The sequence below is a fragment of the Ahaetulla prasina genome, chromosome 2 (assembly GCF_028640845.1).
Source record: "Ahaetulla prasina isolate Xishuangbanna chromosome 2, ASM2864084v1, whole genome shotgun sequence".
NCBI lineage: Eukaryota > Metazoa > Chordata > Lepidosauria > Squamata > Colubridae > Ahaetulla > Ahaetulla prasina.
In genome coordinates, this window is record NC_080540.1 from 203,458,359 (window position 1) to 203,479,207 (window position 20,849).

The window sequence follows — 20,849 nt, forward strand, 5'->3', positions numbered from 1 at the left end:
ATAGCTTTCAAAATTTCATCCCAGAATCCAATTTCAAAAAATAGAAAACCTGTATGGAAGAATGCTACTGTTCTCATGTCCTACTTGTAGACTTTAACGAAACAGGCAAATTGGCACATTATGTACAGAATTTTAGACTAGATGGCCTTTGAACTAATTCAGCTCACTTGAGCTGTTCCTATAAGAATTTCTTTGTCCAATAATATATGTTCTTTTCACAATAAACACAGTTATATATAACTGAAAGGAAAGGGATCATACAAGGAAGTTTCTTTAATTAACTGCCACTCAAATCCAACACCAAATATATTCAAAATGTGTAGCTCAACACTTACCTATAAAAACGCCATTCCCTTATTATTAAGTTGTTTACGTGCAAATAGACTGTAATATGTGCAACATTAATACCTGCTATTATGTTATCATTCTTAAAGTAAAAGTAAACAGCATTCTTATAAACTCTTTCTTATAATGGAACAAAGAAATTATATGTATGTTAATATAAACTAATTTTTTCTGGATGCCCCAGTCAAAAAAATTGTCAATCAAATTATCAAGAACTCATCTATGTGCACTATCTGGTAAAGCACACATTGAAATGTGAGAAGTCTAAATGCAACCGCATAGGAAGGGTAATATAGGTCTTATAGGATAACAGGAATTTGTGTGGTAACATAAATGAAATAACTGACTGATTGGTGTTGACTCTAAAATGACCATGTAGATACATTTCTAGGATGATCCCTCAAGGTCCCCAAAAGGTGTATTCACTGCTGGCTGTCCTCTTTTCTTTCCTTCCGCTTTCCCCAGTATTATAGATTTCTCAAGGGAGCTGGGTCTTCCCAAAAAGTGTCCAAATATAATCATTTGAGACTAGTCATTTGTGCCTCAAATGAGAACTCTGAATTGAAATGTTTTGTGAACCAGTTATCTGCTTTCTTGGCTAGTCATCGTATTCAAGAATTTTCTCCAACAGGAATTCTATCCCTGCTTTTTCAAAATCCAACTTTTGTTTCCACTGAGGGCCCAAGAAAAAATCATTGCCTGCACGATTCTAACATTTGTACATAAAAACATGTCATGGAATCCGAGTATCTTTTCCAAGGCTTTCACTACTGCCTTACAAAGTGCGAGTCTGCATTTTTCACTGACTCTGCTTTACTGTAATGATAAACCTATTTCTCATAATCATACATTGTTTACAGAATAGCAGGCCTTTACCTGCATCCAGAGTTCATTTATATTGTTCCATGTAAAAACAGTAGATTGCACCAGCTTACATTTGGAGACAGATTATGAATTTTAAATGTAATGATTCTGTTACCTAACAGGACAACATGAAAAGTGTGTGCTTTATATTATTTTAAGGCATTTATATCTCTCCCGCCGTGCAAAGAAATCCGGGCACCTCACAAAAAAATATATTAATTTCTGTTATTAACTGAGGAATATGGCTATTATAATTACCACTTCTGTTGATGTTTCTGCGTGTTCTGAAGTAACATGTTCTTGAAGAGATGTTTCCGTGTAACCCATTTTTCCACAATATGGACAAGTAAAAGACTGTGGCTGCTCTACAGAGAAAGCTTCTCCACCATAGTACAAATCTGAAATAATAAAGAACATGACAACTGCAGTCAAAAAAAATTATCATATTGGAAATATAGAAAATATTCTTTTTAAAAAAAAAGTTTTTAAGAACTATTTAGCCCAGCATATGATTTACTGGACTGAACTTTCTGAATATAAAACTACTAATATATATCAGGGGTCTCCAACTTTGGCAACTTTAAGACTTGTGGACTTCAATTCCCAGCAAAACTGGATGAGGAACTCTGGGAGTTGAAGTCCAGAAGTCTTACAGTTGCCAAGGTTGGAGACCCCTGATATATACCACTCAAAAGCAAAAGCAAAATAAACCACATATAACCTCAGCTAGCCAACATTTATATTATCCTATTTTCCCCCACCATGGTTACATGTTATAATCACATTATTTTAAACAGCAGGAATCAAGGCTATTGATCAATCTATAACCTGAACTTTTGTACTACACAAATAAATCCAGCCCTACTGAATACTCGTAGATCTACTTTCTCTTTGCTTCCTGTATTGAGAGCACATGAATGCCAGCAACTATTAAGACATTTTGAAGTAACGATATACATCATTATTTCCTCAAAATCTTACAGCATTTATAGAGTCTGACTCCTAAGGAAGGTTCATAATTAAACAAGTAAGAGAAAATTTCAAGCTGAAATATAAACAGCCATTATTTGCCTTTGTTCAAACTGAAATGCCCACAGTCCACAGGTTATAACCACTTGTTCAATGACTGTTCAAAGTTAATGGTGGTGGTGAAGGAGTAGTAATTACGACCTGTCCTCAAAGTTCAAGCACTTGCAGCTTCCCAACGGCCGCAATCCAGGTACTTGGTGCCAGACTTGCAATTATGATGTTGCAGCATTCGGCGGTTACATGATTGCAATTTCCAATGTGATTGCAAATTCTTGCTGGCTTCCCTCAAGTAAAGTCAATGGGGAAACCGGCAGGAAATTGGAAGCTACCTCAGCCACATTTTCACCTATCTGCGCTCCGTAGCACCTGCCTGTAGCACCCTCCCCTCCCCCTCATCCTCTGGAGAACCTTTCCCCCCCTCCATCCTGTTGCCTGGAATTCCAGTGTCTTCCTGTTTAATGACTGATATAGTCCTGGGGTTATGACAGCGACCAGGACAGCCATCGCTAAGTGATGCAATTACGTGACATTCCACTGTGTGACAGCATCACTTTGCAATGGAAATTCTGGTCCCCATTGTAAAATTCTTTTTTAAAAATATCCTGGCGTATATAAAACCTTCTCAATTCAAATCCAAGTGGAATTCTTTGCTATGACCCCTGACAAACGTTGCACTGAAAATAACATATGCCACCAGTGGGCACTCTGTGCCTTGCAAACATTACAATACTAAACCGTATTTTTACAACCACAAAACTGCTCCAAATCTCCAAATAACCTTCTTTCGTTATCCAAGCTGTTAGTTTCCTGGATCTGCAACATGACTGCTCTCTGTAAGAGCATGAATATATGTGAGCTCTTACCAGCTATGTGGCCAAAAAACTTCCCCAGCGTGATGGCTTTCATGTTATCGGCTATATATTTGATGGCCTGATCTTATGAATATTAAGATGGCATATCTGCAATTGAAATAACTATATGAGCCCAGGTGGATATTTCTCATTATTTAATTGTGCTAAAGCAGCCCCTTAGCAAAGTATTAAGTCACAGTTAAGGAGCAACAATAATTCTGATCAACTAAAATTTTAAACCCGCAATACAGATAGTTCTTAAATTATAACTACAATTGGGACCAGAATTTCCATTGCTAAGCAAGGCAGTTGTTAAGTGAGTTACACCCAATTTATAATCTTTTATTGCTACAATTGTTAAGTGAATCACGTGAACATTAAGGAAACCCAGCTTCCTCCATTGCCTTTGCTTGTTGGAAGCTGGTCGAGAAGTTCATCAATTGCAATCACATGACACCAGGATGCTGCAACTATCTTAAATACATGTTGTTTGCCAAGCATCTGAATTTTGATCATGTGACCACGGGGAAGTCACTTTTCCCAGTGCTGTTGTAATTTTAAACAGTTACTAAATGAATGGTTGTAAGTTGAGGACTACCTGTATTATTTGCTATTATCAAGGTACAGTTAAGAGAGATCACCACTTGTAGCAGGGAAGAAGCTGCCTTTCCACAAAACAGGGAAATTTTATTATTATTAATAATAATATATTCCAATAACGCTTTATTGAAAATCATTCTTGCACATAGACATATTACTCATGGCTTGATAAGTTAACATTCATACAGCATTTACATGACACACTGTATTTTACCAGATTTACATTAAGTAGGTCATCTAACCCTCCTTAGACTCAATCCTGTAGTTAAGATTCCTTGTAACAACCAGTCAGGAATCATGGCTTATAAAATCATTGTTCTATCTGCTATCCAAGTTATGAAATTTAAAAATTTATTTATTCTCACTTCCTACTCCTGGACATTAGCTTAGTATTAGGAAAAAATCCAAAATAAAATCAATCTTTGCCCAATTTTCCACTGCTCCCAGTTCTGATCAGCCATCTCTCTTGCACTCTTACAATGGCTCTAGTCAGGCCATCTGCCTATTTTTATTTATGCTGGTCAACCATGTTTCTGACATATCACAGGTGGCGGGAGATGAAATAGATGGAAACCGTTATCAACAGCAGTCTCTCTGAATCATTGCCTGGGTGTCTCATGATTAGCCAAAGCCAAGGTATACTGTGCACAAATATCTAATGCCCGGCTAGTGTTAATACACCATCATAAAAAAAAAAAGTAAATTGTGGTTCCAAGCTACATTATTTTGCCAAATAATAAATTAAGATTTGATTTTGCTATGGCTTCACAGATGCCAAGTCAAAAATAGCCAATTATATTTCTATCTGCCCACAGATGAAATCTTTTCACCATGTTGAAAAGTGTTCACAAAGTGTCTATAAGAAAGATTGAAGTTAGAAAAAGACAGGCTTTTAAAAAAAAAATTATAATCAGCCTTCCTTCCAGACTTAATTCAACAATTTCCCAATTTAACAGAAGTGCAACATTATTTTGGCCTCACTAACATTTATTGAATGTGCTGAACTGACAACCATAGTTTGAATTATAACAAACACCTTAGGTAAGTATATTAATACTAGTAAACTATGATACCTGTATAATAGTAAGGTGACGGCTCTCTTTATATACAGCATGAGAAAGATGCTGATATATGACTGGAGCAGTGGTAGGTTTCAAATTTTTTTACTACCAGTTCTGTGGGTGTGGCTTGGTGGGCATGGCATGGCTTGGTAGGCATGGCAGGGGAAGGTTACTGCAAAATCCCCATTTCCTCCCGATCAGCTGGGACTTGAGAGGCAGAGAATAGGTGGGGGCGGGGCCAGTTGGAATTTTTACTACCGGTTCTCCAAACTACTCAAAATTTCTGCTACAGGTTCTCCAGAACTGGTCAGAACCTGCTAAAACCCATCTCTGGACTGGAGCACTGAACAGAAGACTTGAGGACAGAAGGCATGTCCTCTACCCACATTTTTTAAAATTCAGCAGATATTCTTCTTCTTAGAAGTCCTTAAAAATATAAAGCTGACATAACTAAAACTTCGCTGTATAACATGCCTAATGACTTTTAAAGTTTGCCTTTGTCTCATACAGGACCAGTATCCAAACTGCCACAAACCTCCTTTCACATATAGCGAAGAGAAAGTGGCTGATAGAATTGAGAAACACCCAAGCTAGGCAGACACAGCTCCTGTATTGTAATAGAAGCATTGTACATGAGCTGCACTGTGACACTTGCGGTTATGAGTTGCACTGAAAAAACAACTAAACAAAAAAAAAACAAATGCTTTTTGAGTTGAGGAAGTATGCTGGACATATGCAGATTTCAATATAAAGTTAGATGAAAAATTAAATGGCGTAAAATAATTGACACGACAGCATGAATCGCTCTACCAAAGCCATGTCAATCAGCTGTGATGAGATGCCACAAAGGTTACCCATCATCAATTACAGCCTCTTTCGTGATATGTTGGTTGATGGCATAATACCAGCTCTTAGGAAAATGCAGTCAACTCCTGGCAAGCTGCCCAGGGCTCAGCGGGTATGTTCAACTATTCCTTCATTGACTCGGCCAGGTAATATGCTATGACTGGCTGAATGTCATCGTGGCAGATGGTCTGGTTGCTTTGCTTTTCCGTAACTGTGCCTGAGTTCTGCTCCACAATCTCAATACCTTTGGCCACATTGCCTTCTGAAGGAAATCTGGGTTGCTGCTAGAAACGCCTTTCTGCCTCCTCCCTTCTAGACCTTTGTTTTCTTCATTTGTCCTTTATTTTCTTTACCAACCTGATTTACCACCTAAACTTTGTATTTTTTCTGACATTTTTGGACTATCTGCTCTGAAGTAATATGAAATCTGGAAAGATTTTCTTTTACAGGAATGGTGGATACGTGATTATAAATTGTTTTGGATAAATTCTACACAGTAGCTGGACTGGAAATAATTTTTAAAATATAATTATGAATCTAGTTATGTAAAATCAAGGTGGAATTAAACACACAATAACTAAGAATTTGTATAATTAATGGTTAAATCACTGCACTAGATGTTGAGAAACATGAGTAGGAGTCCTGTTTTAAGCACAAACCAAATGGGCAACTTTAAGCCCATCACTCAGGCCTAGAAAGGAAGCAGTAGAAAAACACTTCCAAAAATGTAGTTTCAAGGAGTCAGGAGTCGAAACTGACTGAAAAAATAAAGTCCTACCATTATTAAAGGATAAAGCAATAATCAAAAGGACTACTCTTTCATTTTTTTCTAACATTCCCACACTCCCATTATCAGCTCTCAATACAAAATGAATTTAGTCATTAACTTAAAAAAATAAACACCCTAAGAGAAATCATCCAATATGAATATTAAAGTCTATGAATATGGCATTGCGTCTTTTTGATATACTTCAATCCAGACGATTAATATTACAACATTTAAATGTGCACAGACCATAACCCCCATCTGCTACTTTTTGGGTTAGAATTAAACATTTCAGTTACTCCCTAATTCAACACCCCTTGCCCCATTTTTAAAAATCATCTAGTGTACTATTTAAATATGAAGATAAATTCACCAAGATGGAAGGGTAGATGACTTTATCATATTAGTTATCTAATTATAGAAAATAAAGCCATCATTATGGAATACTGTATATGCAAACACAGGTGGTGAGCAGATGTTCCAAGCCCATTTTACAGGTATTCTAGTTTAGTTACTGCCTTTTTAGCAACCGTTTGCAATTACAATGGTAATGAAAAAATAGCTTTGAAACCAGTCCACATATTTACAGCCTTTGCAGATGTACAAAGCAAAAGAAAGCTGAAGTAACATAAAAAACACAGTTGCCATTTCACTCAGCGACCACTTCACTTAACAACCAAGTTGCCGGTCCCAAATGTAGCTGCTAAACAAGGGCGACCTGTACCTGTCTTATCTTCAAAAATATCAAATAGGTCGTCCGCTGAGTTCATTGCAAATATTTGAGAAATAGTCTTTCATTGTTTTACTGGCAAAGGTTCAGGTAGCTGTTGACTTACAACAAATGAGATCACAATTTCAGTTCTAAGCAATGCAATTGTAAAGCAAGACTCCATCACTTAGTGATGGCAATCCCTATAGTCCCATTTGCTGTTGTTAACTGAATCCCATAGTCATTAGGTGAGGCAACTTCCTGCTGGCTTCCATGGCCAAACTCAGTGGTGAAGCAATCAGGAAGTTGGAGCCAGGTTAGCCTGTTGGCTTCCCCACTGTCTTTCTGGAGAAGCCAACAGGGAAGATTGAAAATCACAATCATGTAATTGCACTTGGCAACCAATTGTAAACTCAACGGTGTTGCCAGGCACCCAGATTAGGATCACCTGACCATGAGGTGCAGGAACAGCTGGAACTCCAAGGATCAGTTGTAACCATGCCTTCGTAACTTGGGATAATCTCTGACCAAATGGTTATAGGTTGAGGACAATTGATTATGAGAGCCAGTTTGGTGTAGTGTTTGAAGTGCTAACCTAAAAAGCAGGAGACTGTGAATGCTAGTCCTCCCTTAGGCAGAGCTGGCTGGGTAACTGAGCAAGTCACTCTCTTTCAGTCAAGGACACCCCGTCACAGGGTTGTTGTTGCAGGAAAAAACAGAAGGCAAAAATACCAAATATGTTAGTTGTCTTAAGTTGACAATGAATACACACACACACACACACACAGCAGGTGAGATAAAAATATAATGTAATAATGCTCAAATATAATTAAATGCATTCATTTCAATCTTTCTTATCTATGTTGGAAAGAGTGTAATAAAACTGCAAATTGCTAATACTTAGTCTTTTCTGTGACTCAGTATCACTGCCTAAATTCCAGCCATCCCAGCCTACAGGGCTTTAAAGGAAAAAAAATTGTCTTCCATTTCTCACATAGAAGCACTGCTACTATCTCCTCTAAGAAAATAGCAGAGCTGTGAAAAAAAAATCTCTGAGTGCTAAACAACTGTATCAGCAAACTTCTGAATTTTTTTGTATAGCCAAAATGCTCTTGCCTGCCCTTTCCAATGTCACTGCCGGGGTTTCTGTCATTGTTTCCAGCCCAAAAAAAAAAAAAAAGTCATTTGTAGGGAAAAGGTCTGTTACCCATCTGTTCAAAACTGGTGTGAACTTGTCATTTCTTTTCCTGTTTGTAAACAGTAACAGTTGAAGCGCTCATCAAAGTGCTCCCAGCAAATTTAGTAAGAGACGTATCACAGGGAATATATACTAAGACAATAGGAAGTATATAATGACAATGATATAATACTGGTGTGCGCGCACACACACACACACACACACACACACACACACACACCCATACACACAAGCATACATACATATATATACACATTCCTAAGCAAAAGAACTGAAGACCTAGAGTACAATTTGATGCAAGATCAAAGTAACCTAACTAAGAGAGAAACATGGTAAGAAAGGAAAAGTAGGAAGAAAAAACACGGAAAGATAAGAAAAGTAGGGAGATAAATGTCACAAAATCCTCTCACTAATTCTAAAATGCTTTACTGTATACTTTATTGTTTAGATGAGAGAACTGGGAAAAAGCATGTATAAGCAAAGTATTATGTAAAGATATTATTTTTCTACCAGAGCACTCTGATACAATAGTCTCAATTAATTTTTTGCCGGCAGCTAGAAATTGGATTTTTTAATTGCTCAAATCTTTCCTGTACATATGTAATTTCTATTATAGTCCAAAACCAGTATAAAAGTAACCTTCTGATTTAAACTTCATCTGTGTTAAGAAAAACCCAGACAGACATTTCTAACATGGTTTTTTGACAAAATATTATAGCCTGACGACATTCATAGAATTAAGCATCCCACTAATCTACTAGTTGCCATGCTCTGCATACGCCTCAAAGGCTTTCAGGCTGGGCAACTGCAAACTTTTCTATATAAAATTTAAAATGATAGGTATTCATTTTGTTGTGCTTTGTGTCAAGACCTTCCAGTGTCTCATTGCCATTTCCCACTGTGTTCTTGACCTGGAAAATAAAAAGAAAAGCTAAATTTATGCTGAGTGACTTGGAGCAAGTCACATTCTCTTACCCCAGCTACCCCATAAGGTTGTTGTTACAGGGGAAAATAGGAAAGAGCAGCCAGTCTTCCCATATCCAACACTGGTCCATAAGCCATACTTCTCACTGACTTAATCAGATTCAGTCATTTTATTTTATTCGTACTTTTAGTTTGTTTTGTGAGGGTATGTATGTGAGGTCCCACTTATTTTGGCTATGTCCTGCGGCAGAATTCACCAGAGAAAGCAATTATGCTAGGAAGATTTAGCAGATGGCTGGACACCATCAAAGCTGGCACCAGCCACAGCATAGAAAACCTCAAAGAAGCAGTGCAAGATCGGAAGATGTGGAGAGACCTGCCCAAAGAATCCCCAAGAGTCAGACACAATGGAATGGATCACCATCATCATACATGTGAGAGCCATTTAGTGTAATGGTTAAGACACCAGGTTAGAAACTGTGAGTTCCAATCCCACCTTAGGCTCAAGTCCAGCTGGTGACTCTGGGCCAGTTCCTCTGTCTCAACCCTAAGGAGGAGGCAAGGACAAACCACTTCAGAAAATATTATCATGAAAACTGCAGGGACTTTTTGTGCAGTTGATAGAAGTCAAGACTGACTTAAAGGTATACTTGCACGCAGGTGCATAAACACACAAATGGGTATGCATATATGTGGTGTATGTGTGGGTACATGTGTAAAGAGATTTCCAAAATGGTTTTTCTTTTCATTCTGTGTGTGTGTGTGTGTGTGTGTGTGTGTGTGTGTGTGTGTGTGTGTGTGTGTAGGGTATGAAAAGAAAAACCGTTTTGGAAATCCCTGTTTAAAAAGGAGCCCACATTTCCTTATTAAAACAAATTCTTAGTTCAAAAAACCTATTTCTTCACAGGAAGCACATTCTCATAGCCATATTCAAATTAGAATTTGCGACATAACATTTTTGCCCTTTTGACTTAAAAGAAAAATCAACATGACTATATTATTATTATAGGTCACTGAAGCACAGACAGAGTAATCTTTCTGAACATCAACATTCTATTTAAAAATTTACAGAAAACACACATAAAAAAGTGAAACTGAACAGATATTTTTACACAAAAGTTTTCCCTAAAAAGGAAAAGAAAAAGATATCAACAGACGAAAAAGAAATACTTGCAGTGACTAAGTAAATGCCATTTGTCAAGGAGAAATTGTCTCTGGGTGATTTAAACATATGAGTAGTCCTGGACTTACAACCATTCGTTTAACAGATTCTAACAGATTAACAAAGTTGGAAGGGACCTTGTTAAGTCATCTAGTCCAACCCCCCGCCCCCACCCAAGCAGGAGACCCTAAACCATTTCTGACAACTGTTAGGAACTGACAACTGTTATCAATTGTTCAAGTTATAACAGCACTTTTATAAACAACATCATCATAAAAACTTGATCTATGTCACTTTTTTTTACATCTCATGAATAGAAATGCTTTGATTTTAATATGAAGTGGAGAACTATCAAGGAGAATGTGAACACTTTTATAGCAGTTACAATCCTTCTATTATCTACAATTCTAAAAATATCTGAAGCATGAAAAAAGTGTAAAAGCTATAGAAATATTAAAGCCAATAATGAAATCTTTCCCACAGCAATCTCTGTTGAATGTTCATTCTACTAATATATTTTTTTATCAGTTTCTCCTTATCATACTAGTTCCAAGTCCTCTCTTGGTTTTTTTCTTCTAATTTTTAAACAACAAAAACCCTAAGCAAATTTACAATTCAAACAGTAGAAGAAAATACCCTTTAACGCATACAGGTTGAATCTGAATTAAATGACCTGGCAGTTTTAAATCATAAGTTGGCGAGAAGGACCTTAGTTTTACTTATTTTTGGAAAATCTGTTTGTTGGTACATTGTTAGTTTTAAAGAAACCTCCAATGTAAAATCTTTCCCCGCCCCCACAAGTACAAATCATCATGCAAATGCTGCCATTATTGACTCACCTCCTGACATCTGACACAAGAACACAAGTTACCACATTTTTTAATGGAACACATACCCTCATCTGCCTCACTTCCAATCCTCCCTTGGAGGATGCCAAAGATAAAGAGCAAAAATCTGTGATGGGGCATGTATCAGTCTACCAAAAACTCAAGTTAGTTTAATAGAGCTTTAAAGTTACAATCTGCAAAACCACAATGCATGCATGGTATTGGATTTTTGTGTTTTTACCATCTTTTTAGGTTTATTCTGTTTTTCTGTTTGTTCTGTAATAAAATTCCAGAAGTATTTTTGGTTTACTTCGAAATACAGGACACTGAGTAGTAAGTAAGTAAATAAAAGGCAAGAATCATTTACCAAAATCTACCCTTGTTAGTATGCACTGCATTGGATGGTCAGTTGTATGCCTTGTCGTCGTTGCACCACTTTCATAACAAGATGCACACAGATCGTAATCGTAGCAAATTAAACACTTGTATCTGCGACCTCGGAAATTGCCTTTTAAACATGCATCGCAGCTGACACCTGCAAAAAACAAACAAACAGAAAATCATTAGCCATTTGCATGAACAATCGACATCTATGCAATTTCATTGTAATACCACTGTCCTGAATTACTATAAATTCTATCAATTACCTTATAGTTGAAAATTAATGTTCATGATTTCATAATTATCCTGAACATGCTTCTCACATTACCACAATCAACTAAAATGCTGATGATTCATATTCTCAGATAAGAACCTCCAACATGAGGATTTCCAGGTCAATTTTGAGAGCCATACTACTACTTATAAAGAGTAAGACTGCTAAGGCATGCTTACAAGTTTATCTCAAAAGAAGATGGCATTGTTTGGAGCCCATTTAAATGGGGGTAACATGTGAGACAACAGTAAGATAGAGGGGTGGACTGACAGACAAGAAGGGATAGAAAAAGACAATGCAAGCTTGCCTGCTGCCCAGAATAGAAAGCACCTCCTTCATGGACTGCAGCAAAACAGGAACTGTCAAATCTTTAATTTTAATCTTATTCTCACCCTCTCCACCTCCTCCCTCCTGCAAAGACTAGGAGACTGATGGAGACATGCAAGGCTGTGGAATTCAGCAGGTTTATCAGAGAAACTGAGACCAACAGGTGTACACTGGAAATAAAGCATTGTTCCATGTCCAGAAAGTTTTGTCTCCTATAGAAGTGCTATCAGAGCCATGCTCAGGACTGAAACCTCCTCTTTCCAATTGCCTGTTCCCCACATCACTAGTGCAGCTCGTTACCAGCAGCTGCGGTCCAAAAAATCTATAGTGACTATAGATGTTTATGTCAATGTATAAAAACTTCCAAAGTTGCAGACCTAAAATTAATAAACTGGTCTTTTTGAAAAGCTTGTGATGATTTGAGTTTGAGATCCTTGCCCTAAAGCCCAAAGACTTTCTACACTCTATTATTTTGGTAGTTCACACTACCAGATAAAAGCATTTCTATACAAACCAAACAGATATCATTCTTGCAACACATTTCATTCTGACCAGGGCATCTTGACATAATACTCTTGTTTAATAAATGTGTCTTAACTATATAATGACTGTAATTTTTTTAAAGAAAAAGACAGATTACTTCTAATCTGTAAGGAATCTGTACTAGTTGGTTCTAGTTATATGCAAACTAAAATTATCACTGGTTTGTCCATTAAAAGCTTATTGTTTAAAGTTGTCTAGAAAAGCATTGATAAAATATCTCAAGCACAGATTAAGAGCATACAGATCTGAAGCAAGTAATGTACGACATTAAAGTCATACCGTGTATAAAAATATTCATATTAGCTTTTCAAATATGTTAAATTAAAAAATAATTTCCAAAATGTTATTGAATTTCAAAATCTTCCAAATCCTATTTTCTACTAAAAAAAGAATCTGAAAATTTTTTCATTGTTCAAAAACAGCTGAATTAAACTATTTTACCGGAAGGAAAAGAAAAAAGTGGATTTGCAATTTAATATATGTATGCTTATACATTTCCTCAAATGTGAGTTTATTTGGGTTCAATAATACTCATTCTTAAATATTAAATGCTCCATTTAGTATTACAATGGACTTGTAAGAACTGGAAGGGACCATTTAGAAACATCAAGACTCCGCCCCACCCCCCACTATTCAACGTAAAAAATATATATTCTTTATTTGTGAGTCCAGCCTCTTCCCACTACCTCTCTGAATAAAAAAACTAATAAAGGCAACAATCACTCGATCAAAACCCATTTTTATGTAACTTAAATTCCATTACAATATTTCATGTTCTGAACTCCAGAACATTAGTGAACCATCTTGATTCTTCTATGTCACATCCTTGCAGGTGTTTAAATAGTACTTTGTTTCCCATTTCATTTTCTTTTCTCAAGTGAGACATACTCAATTCCTTCAATCTTTCTTTTACAACTTACTTACTAGTCCTTTGACCATTGTTATTGCCTTTCTCTGAACATGTTCCAATTTCTTTGAATCCTTCTTGAATAGTGCCCAGAACAGTCTAACCAAAGCAGAATTAAGTGGAACAACTGCAAGCTGTGATTTGCAAATTACATCTGTTGATGCAGTCTAAATTTGTATTTGCCTTTTGCAGCCACACGCTACATTCCTGTCTAATATTCTATTTCTATTCAACTACTATTGACCAAAAAATCTCTTTTACAACTATTATTACCATCTTAAACGCAAGCATTTGATTTTTATTTCCTAGGTGAACTTAATGTTTGTCCTTATTTTTAAAACTATTGTTATTTATCTGATCTGCTAAAATTATTTTTAATTTTTTGCGTAATCTGAAAACCTCCAGCAATGGAGTACCGGCAACTCTGGGAAGCAAGCTGTACCATTGATTAATTATTTTCACTGTCAGGATATTCCACCTTATTTCCAGGTTGAATCACTCTCTAAGAATCTTCCACCCCGTTGCTTCTTGTCTTGCCCTCAAGTGCTATGGAGAATAAATCGATGACCTATTCCCCATGTTAGCCCTCCAAGCACTGGAAGACTGCTTTCAAAATTTCATTTGTATCTCCAGGTACTTCATGCAAAGATAAAGCTACTGTAAAATTCAGAAATTAATAGCAGCTACTCTAGGAAGTCACTGTGTTTACAAATACAATTTCAGAAGAAAATCAAGAAAACAAATGCACTGATTTGAAAACAGTACCCATCTTTTCAACCAAAACTCTGCACTGGATTAAAATTTCAAATTTGCTCATCAATTACGATATTTTTCGGAGTATAAAACGCACCATTTTCCCCCTAAAAGAGGGCAAAATTTGGGTGCGTCTTATGCACCGAATGTAGCCCCGCCCAGCCTCTGAAAAGAAGGTTTCACAGGCTGAAAAAAAAGCCCCTGGAACAGAGGTTTCAGAGGCTGGAAAAAAAGCAAGGCGCAGAGCTCACAACCAACGAACCTGTTGCTAAAGTTCACCTCTGTGAACAGCTGATTGCGGGTATTTCGGGAGGCCGATCCACCCCCAATCAGCATTTTTCTTATTTTCCTCCCCAAAAACTAAGGTGCACCTTATAATCCGGTGTGTCTTATAGTCCGAAAAATACAGTATACTATCATATCATTTATCACAGTTTGTCTTACATAAAAAATGAGTTCCAACTCTCTTAATACCTTTCTAAAACTGCCCATCACATATACACATATCACGCACATCACATCTTACTCTGAATGGCAAACAATTAAAATCTAAATAAAAACAATAACCAAATTTGTAATAGCACAAATAATATAAAATCTAATTAACTATCTGGAATTAAATGGTTGGCAGTATACTATGCACAAAAAATTATTAGTATAATTTTCAATTCAAATTCATTACACTTTTAATTTAAATAAGGAAAGGTAGAATAGTTTTGTATTTAAATGTTTCCAATTTTTCTAATATAATTTTCTATTCTAAGTGGCATTATTTAGCTAACACTGAGTTTTTTATTTTTTTCTCATGTATTTCAGAATGTTCATGTATTTAAATCAAATAATCAACACAGAATACAGTATTTTATACAAAAGCATTTAAAATAAAATACTAGCAAAATAAAAGATCTTCACTGGACTATTATCTTGTAATTGTAATACATAAAAATTGTATTATAATGCAAAAAGCAAAAAGAGTATGTTTAAAGTCTTCAATTCAGAATTTTCTGGAACCCACTTAAGCAGAACTGAATATGTACTTTCAAAACTGTATTCATATTGAAGTTAATGATAACTACTATATAATACACTATAATTATTAAGCATGATTGAACTTTAAATCCATCTGCAATGTTAATTACAGAGACAGTATCATCAATAAGACTTTGGATAAATCATGAGGTCAATTGAAAGGAAAAATAATTACTGAGTCTAAATAAAACTAGAATTTCCAAGTTTCAGTATACAAATGGATTCTATAATATTAACACTCATTTTACCCAAATCTTCCATCTAAAAATGCTATAGAATTATTTTGCTTTTATTTTTAAACTTTTCAGATGGAAGCTTAAAATAATTTACTGATAATACTGACCAAATACCATGCTTCCTAGTTTGAATAAAAAACAGCAATGCAGATGTTTAATTACTCCCTATGAAGTGATTTCATCAACAAAGACTGGTCGAGACAATATTGTAATCAGGATTGAGAACCAGAAAGTATAAAATAGTCTTAATATTTTTCATTTATTTGGTATTTTCATGTCCTGGAAATATCGTGTCAAAGTCTAGAAAGCTTGTGCAGACTAGACACTTGTTTTTGATGTACTTTTGTATTCCCCTTTTCTGTTTTAGGAGTGAGTAGGTCTAGTAATATCACTGTTTCAACATTTGACAGAAAAAGAGAGGATTGGCATTGCTGCTGTCTTGACAGAACAGCCAAGTGATAGAAAGGCTGAGCAAAAGAACAGAATAGGCTGATCTCAAATTATGGATGAGGATCATCAGTGATAAAATATCGAAGAAGATTCCATTCTTGTGGCAAGGTCAGCCAGAGGAGACTGCTGCTACTTGGTGAAAGCTTTTGCAGTTGAATAAAAAGGCAAGGAGGCAGAAGACAGACTAGAACAGCACCCCAATCCAAGGAGGTTCATTCTTCCATACTAGTTTAATAAAACATTAACATTCCATAAATTTTAGCTTCTGCAAGAGTTCATAAGATATGCTAATCTGCTGGACGTAGTTTATTACCACAGAACTCCCCTTACCAACTCAAGTACCTCCACCACAGCTAACATACAGTAGTCAACGATCATAAAAACTTCAGTCTGTTTGCTTTCTCCTAATCTAGGTTATTCATCCATTGCCAAAGCAGTAGAGATACTGAAGAGTAATGTGGATTCTTCCTATTAAATTTGATTGTTCAACATAGGAAGCTTCCAATAAAAGTATAAAAATTCTCACATAGCGAAAAACACTTTATAGCAGATCAGATCTTTGCCAAAACAAGGAAAGTTGGAAACTGCCTCACCTCCAAAACAAAGGAGGCGTTGGTCTTACCTATACGCTTCTTCTCGTTGAGTGGGAACAGCATCCAGGAATGGGTTGTCCTCATCTGTCAGTTACAATCAATTAGACTGAGTTTGTCAAAGCTGCAAGGACATGCCCTCAGCCAAAGGTCCCAGCTTTTGGCGAAGGGACGGACTCAAAGTGGTCACAAGGGTGGGGCTGGATGCTGTTCCCACTCAACGAGAAGAAATGTTATCAGGTAAGACCAACGCCTCTTCTCCACTGTAATGGGAACAGCATCCAGGAGTGGGACATACCAAAGTGGTCTTGTCCTCACAGGTAGGTCGCAGCCTCGTCCGAGGTCCCCTCATCTGCATGCACCCTCTTGAGGACCCACCTACCAAAGGCCACCTCAGCCGAGACATAGCTGTCCAGTTATAGTGCTTGATGAAAGGAGACGGGGAGGACCAGGTAGCTACACGGCAAACCTCTTCCAGAGAGGCCTGCGTTGCCCACGCCACACTTAACATTAACATAACTTAACACTTGTGGAGAGTGCCATGATTCTCTTGGGCAGTGGAAGGGCCTGTATCTCATATGATTTGGCAATACTCCAGTGGCCCATGACAATAATCCAGTGGCCCATGGTCGATGGAGTGACCTTGGTCCCTAAGGAGGCTGGCTAGAATGACACAAAAAGCAACTCCGTCTTCCAAAAGGAGGAAGTTTGTTTGATATAGATCTGGAGTGCCCTTCACACATCTAGTGTGTGCCGCTTCAATTCCAATGCATGCACATGGTTGGGGCAGAAATCGGGCAAGACAAGTTCCTGGCCCCTGTGGAACTACAAGAACTTTCAGAATGAAAGAAGGGTCCAAATACAAAACCACCCTGTTAGGGTGGAAGACACAGAGGTCCTGTCGGACAGAAAGCGCTGCCAACTCCGATATCCGCCTGGCCAATGTAATGGCCACTAGGAAAGCCACCTTGCAGGTCAGGAAACGCAATGTGGCCGATCTCAGTGGTTTCAATGGGGCCTCGATCAGCACCTGCAATACCTTAGTGAGGTCCCAAGTAGGCTGTAGGTTCATTGTAGACTGGAGGCTGTAGGTTCATTGCGTCCCTGATGAACTTGCGGATGGTCAGGTGTTGAGCAAAGGACTCCAGCCCCCCACAAGAAAGGACCGTTGACAGGGCAGCCACCTGTCAATGGATCGTATTCGGCGATAGACCTTTGTCAAGACTCTCCTGAAAAAAACTCCAGTATCTAGGGAATGGATACAGATGTTGGGTCCAATCGTGACCTGGAGCACCAGGAGCAAAACACCTTCCAGGTGGCATCATATATTCTGTTCGTGGAAGGCCTCCTCGAGGCTTGTATGGTGTCTATCATCTTACCAGGCTCAGAGACCTCCACTCAAACACCAGGTGGTCAACTGGAGCCACTGTGGGTCTGGGTGGACCAAGGCCCCCTGGCTAAGGGAGACTCTGTCCAGCGGTATCCTCCAAGGGCTGGCCACCAAGAGGGCGACTAAGTCGGCAAACCATGGTCACCATGGCCAGTGCGGGGCCAGAAGCAATACCTCTGCCCGTTCTACCAGAATTTTTCTTATCACCCTCAGGATGAGAGGGAAAAGCATACAGGAACTCTCGCGGCCAAGGGCTGCAAAGTGCATCAACCCTTTCCGCACCCGGAACTGCTAACCTCGCAAAAAGCCTTGTCATCTGGGCGTTGTCCGGAGTGGCAAAGAGATCCACAGTTGGCTGTCCGAAGTGCTCCGTCAGCTCCTGAAACAAAGCTGGATGCAGGCGCCACTCTGCATGATCGACTGTAGCCCTCCTAAACCAATCTGCCTGTACATTTGTGGGCCCCGAAATGTGCTCCACAACAAATGGAGCCTCTCAGCCCATAGGCATAACGTTTCTGCCTCTCTCATAAAGGACCCAGAATGCATTCCCCCTTGCCTGTTAATGTATGCCTTAGTGGCCAAATTGTTGGTCAGAATCAAGGCATGTCTGCCCGACACTATATCCTGGAACTGGCACAGGGCCAGATGGACTGCCCTGAGTTCCAGCCAGTTAATATTGTGCCCCAGGTCTGCTGGTGACCACTGTCCATGGGCTATCCTACTCTGGAGGTGTGCCCCCCAGCCAAAAAGGCTGGCATCTGTCGTAATCATTAGACGATCAGGTTCCTTGAAGAGACATCCCCTAGTAATTTCCAGAGAAGCCCACCATCACAGCATATCACTTCTGGTGGTACCCTGACTTTGGAATGGGAATTGCTCCTGCCTGTCCTCTGGTAAGAGAGAAGGAACCACTGGAGCGACCTGGCGTGAAGACGTGCCTAGGGCACGATAAAAATGCAGGATACCATCTTGCCCAGGAGTTGCGAGGAGGTGGCCAGGGGGACTGTATGGTCCCTACTGACTCTACCCAGTTCCTTAATACTTGCCTGGCGCTCCTGGGAGAGGTGTACCTTGCACGCCAAGGTATCTATTTCCGCTCCTAAATGCAGCAACCGGTTAGCTGGTGTGAAATGGCTCTTGGTGGTGATTATTGAAAACCCGTGATTCTGAAGCATCTGTATGATGCGGCTGAGATCCTCACATGCCTGGGGAACAGAGGTGGACTGGACCAGGATATTGCCCAGATAGCACTGGACGTGCACAGGAAGAGCCTGGAGATATGCCGCTGAGACAGCCAACAATTTCATAAACGCCCTGCGTGCTGATAGGCCGAATGGCAATGCCTTATATTGATAATGCCAGCCTGCATAATAAAACCTTAGGTATTGCCTATGTCCCGATAGAATGGGAACATGAAGATAAGCTCCAGTGAGTTCAATCAGAAGTGAGGACGTGGCCCTCCCTAACACTGTCCAAAATGGACTGAAGAGACTGCATCTTGAACTGCTTGTAGATGATAAGGCAGTTCAATCGTTTCAGGTCTAGAATTGCTCTGTACCCACCCCATTCCAAGGGTTTTGGAATTACAAAGAGGATGGAATAAAATCCCAACCCTTGCTGGTCCTCTGGAACTGGCTGAATTGCCTGGATATCCAGCAGATGTTGAATAAGGGTTTCCATGAGGGCCTGCTTCGCCTTGACCCCTGAAACAGGGCAGCGAGTGAAAAACCTCAGAGGTGTGGAGAGGAACTCTAAGGAGAGGCCCGACCAGCTGCTATTCTCTGCTTGATAGCCTCTGAGATTAGCTCTCCTATGCTGGCAGGCACTTGATCTGGACGGAGCCCTGTAGCCATTGGAGTGAAGGTGGTCTCTATACCTGCTGACCACTGTCTGACAGGTTGCTGCCAGGCAGTACTTGTGTGAGAAGCCTGTGGAATCAGGCTTAGCAAGGGCTCTCTGTTACCAGGCAGATTACTTGAAGGCTGCTCGATAGTGCCATCTGGTGACCACTGCAATGCCGGGCAGCTGTCAAACTCCTCAAGCAGCTCCAACGGCTGCGACGAAAAAAGGTGCAAACTTGCTGCCTGATCCAAGACTATCTGAGGTGATTCCCTCAGACGGTCAGCTTTCTTCAAGGCTTTTTCGATCTCTCAGTCAATAGACTTTTGCTGCCTATCTCCGAGGCCTTAGAAGCCTTTTTGGAGGTTCCGCGGTGCTGGGATAATTTTGCCAAGGCTCTCTTGTCCACGGACCTCTGTCCAGAGGTTCCCACTGAATCTGCACCTTCAGGGGCAAGAGAGCTGGATTCTTGGTGGAAAAGGCAGTCTCCACACTAATGGTGGCAGCTGTGGCATCCTGGGCCATTTTCCAACCGAGCAGACTTGACCGAATTGGACCCTGCTGCTACTGAGCGCGGCTGAAACATGGCGCTCACTCAAGAGTGTGCCCGGGGACCAGGCAGGGACTCAGGTGCTTCTGAGCGCCTAGGGCTAAGGCTGGGCTTTGGATAGCCGTCCAGCGCTTAAACTTTCAGTTCCCGGCGATCCAGGAGTCACCTGACAGCCAGTGCTCCCTTGGCTGCTAGTGAAGCCTCGTGGAGAGCCGGGTAGATAGGAGCGCCGATCACCGCTATCTAGCGCAACCCAAGGGTCAGCAGTGTTGAGCAATGCTGCTGCTTGCTACTCTGCCAGAATTCCTCTCCTTTGATCTGGCTCGCCACTGCACGGCCTTCAATGGAGTCAGGCTAAAGCCCTTCGCACTGGAAAAAAGCACGGCTCCACCAGCCGA

General features: G+C 39.3%; 1 protein-coding gene across 3 annotated transcripts in view; it reads right to left on the reverse strand.

Moving 5' to 3' along the window:
* The window catches only part of KCMF1 (potassium channel modulatory factor 1), a 50,460-nt gene that overhangs the window by 13,211 nt on the left and 16,400 nt on the right, over positions 1-20,849 (reverse strand). For all 3 annotated transcript variants that reach the window (XM_058166292.1, XM_058166293.1, XM_058166291.1), the window contains exons 2-3: positions 11,550-11,717; positions 1,468-1,607 (exon numbers count right to left, since the gene is read on the reverse strand). In XM_058166292.1, coding sequence (XP_058022275.1) covers positions 1,468-1,607; positions 11,550-11,717 — 308 coding nt within the window. The remainder of the gene's footprint in view (positions 1-1,467; positions 1,608-11,549; positions 11,718-20,849) is intronic.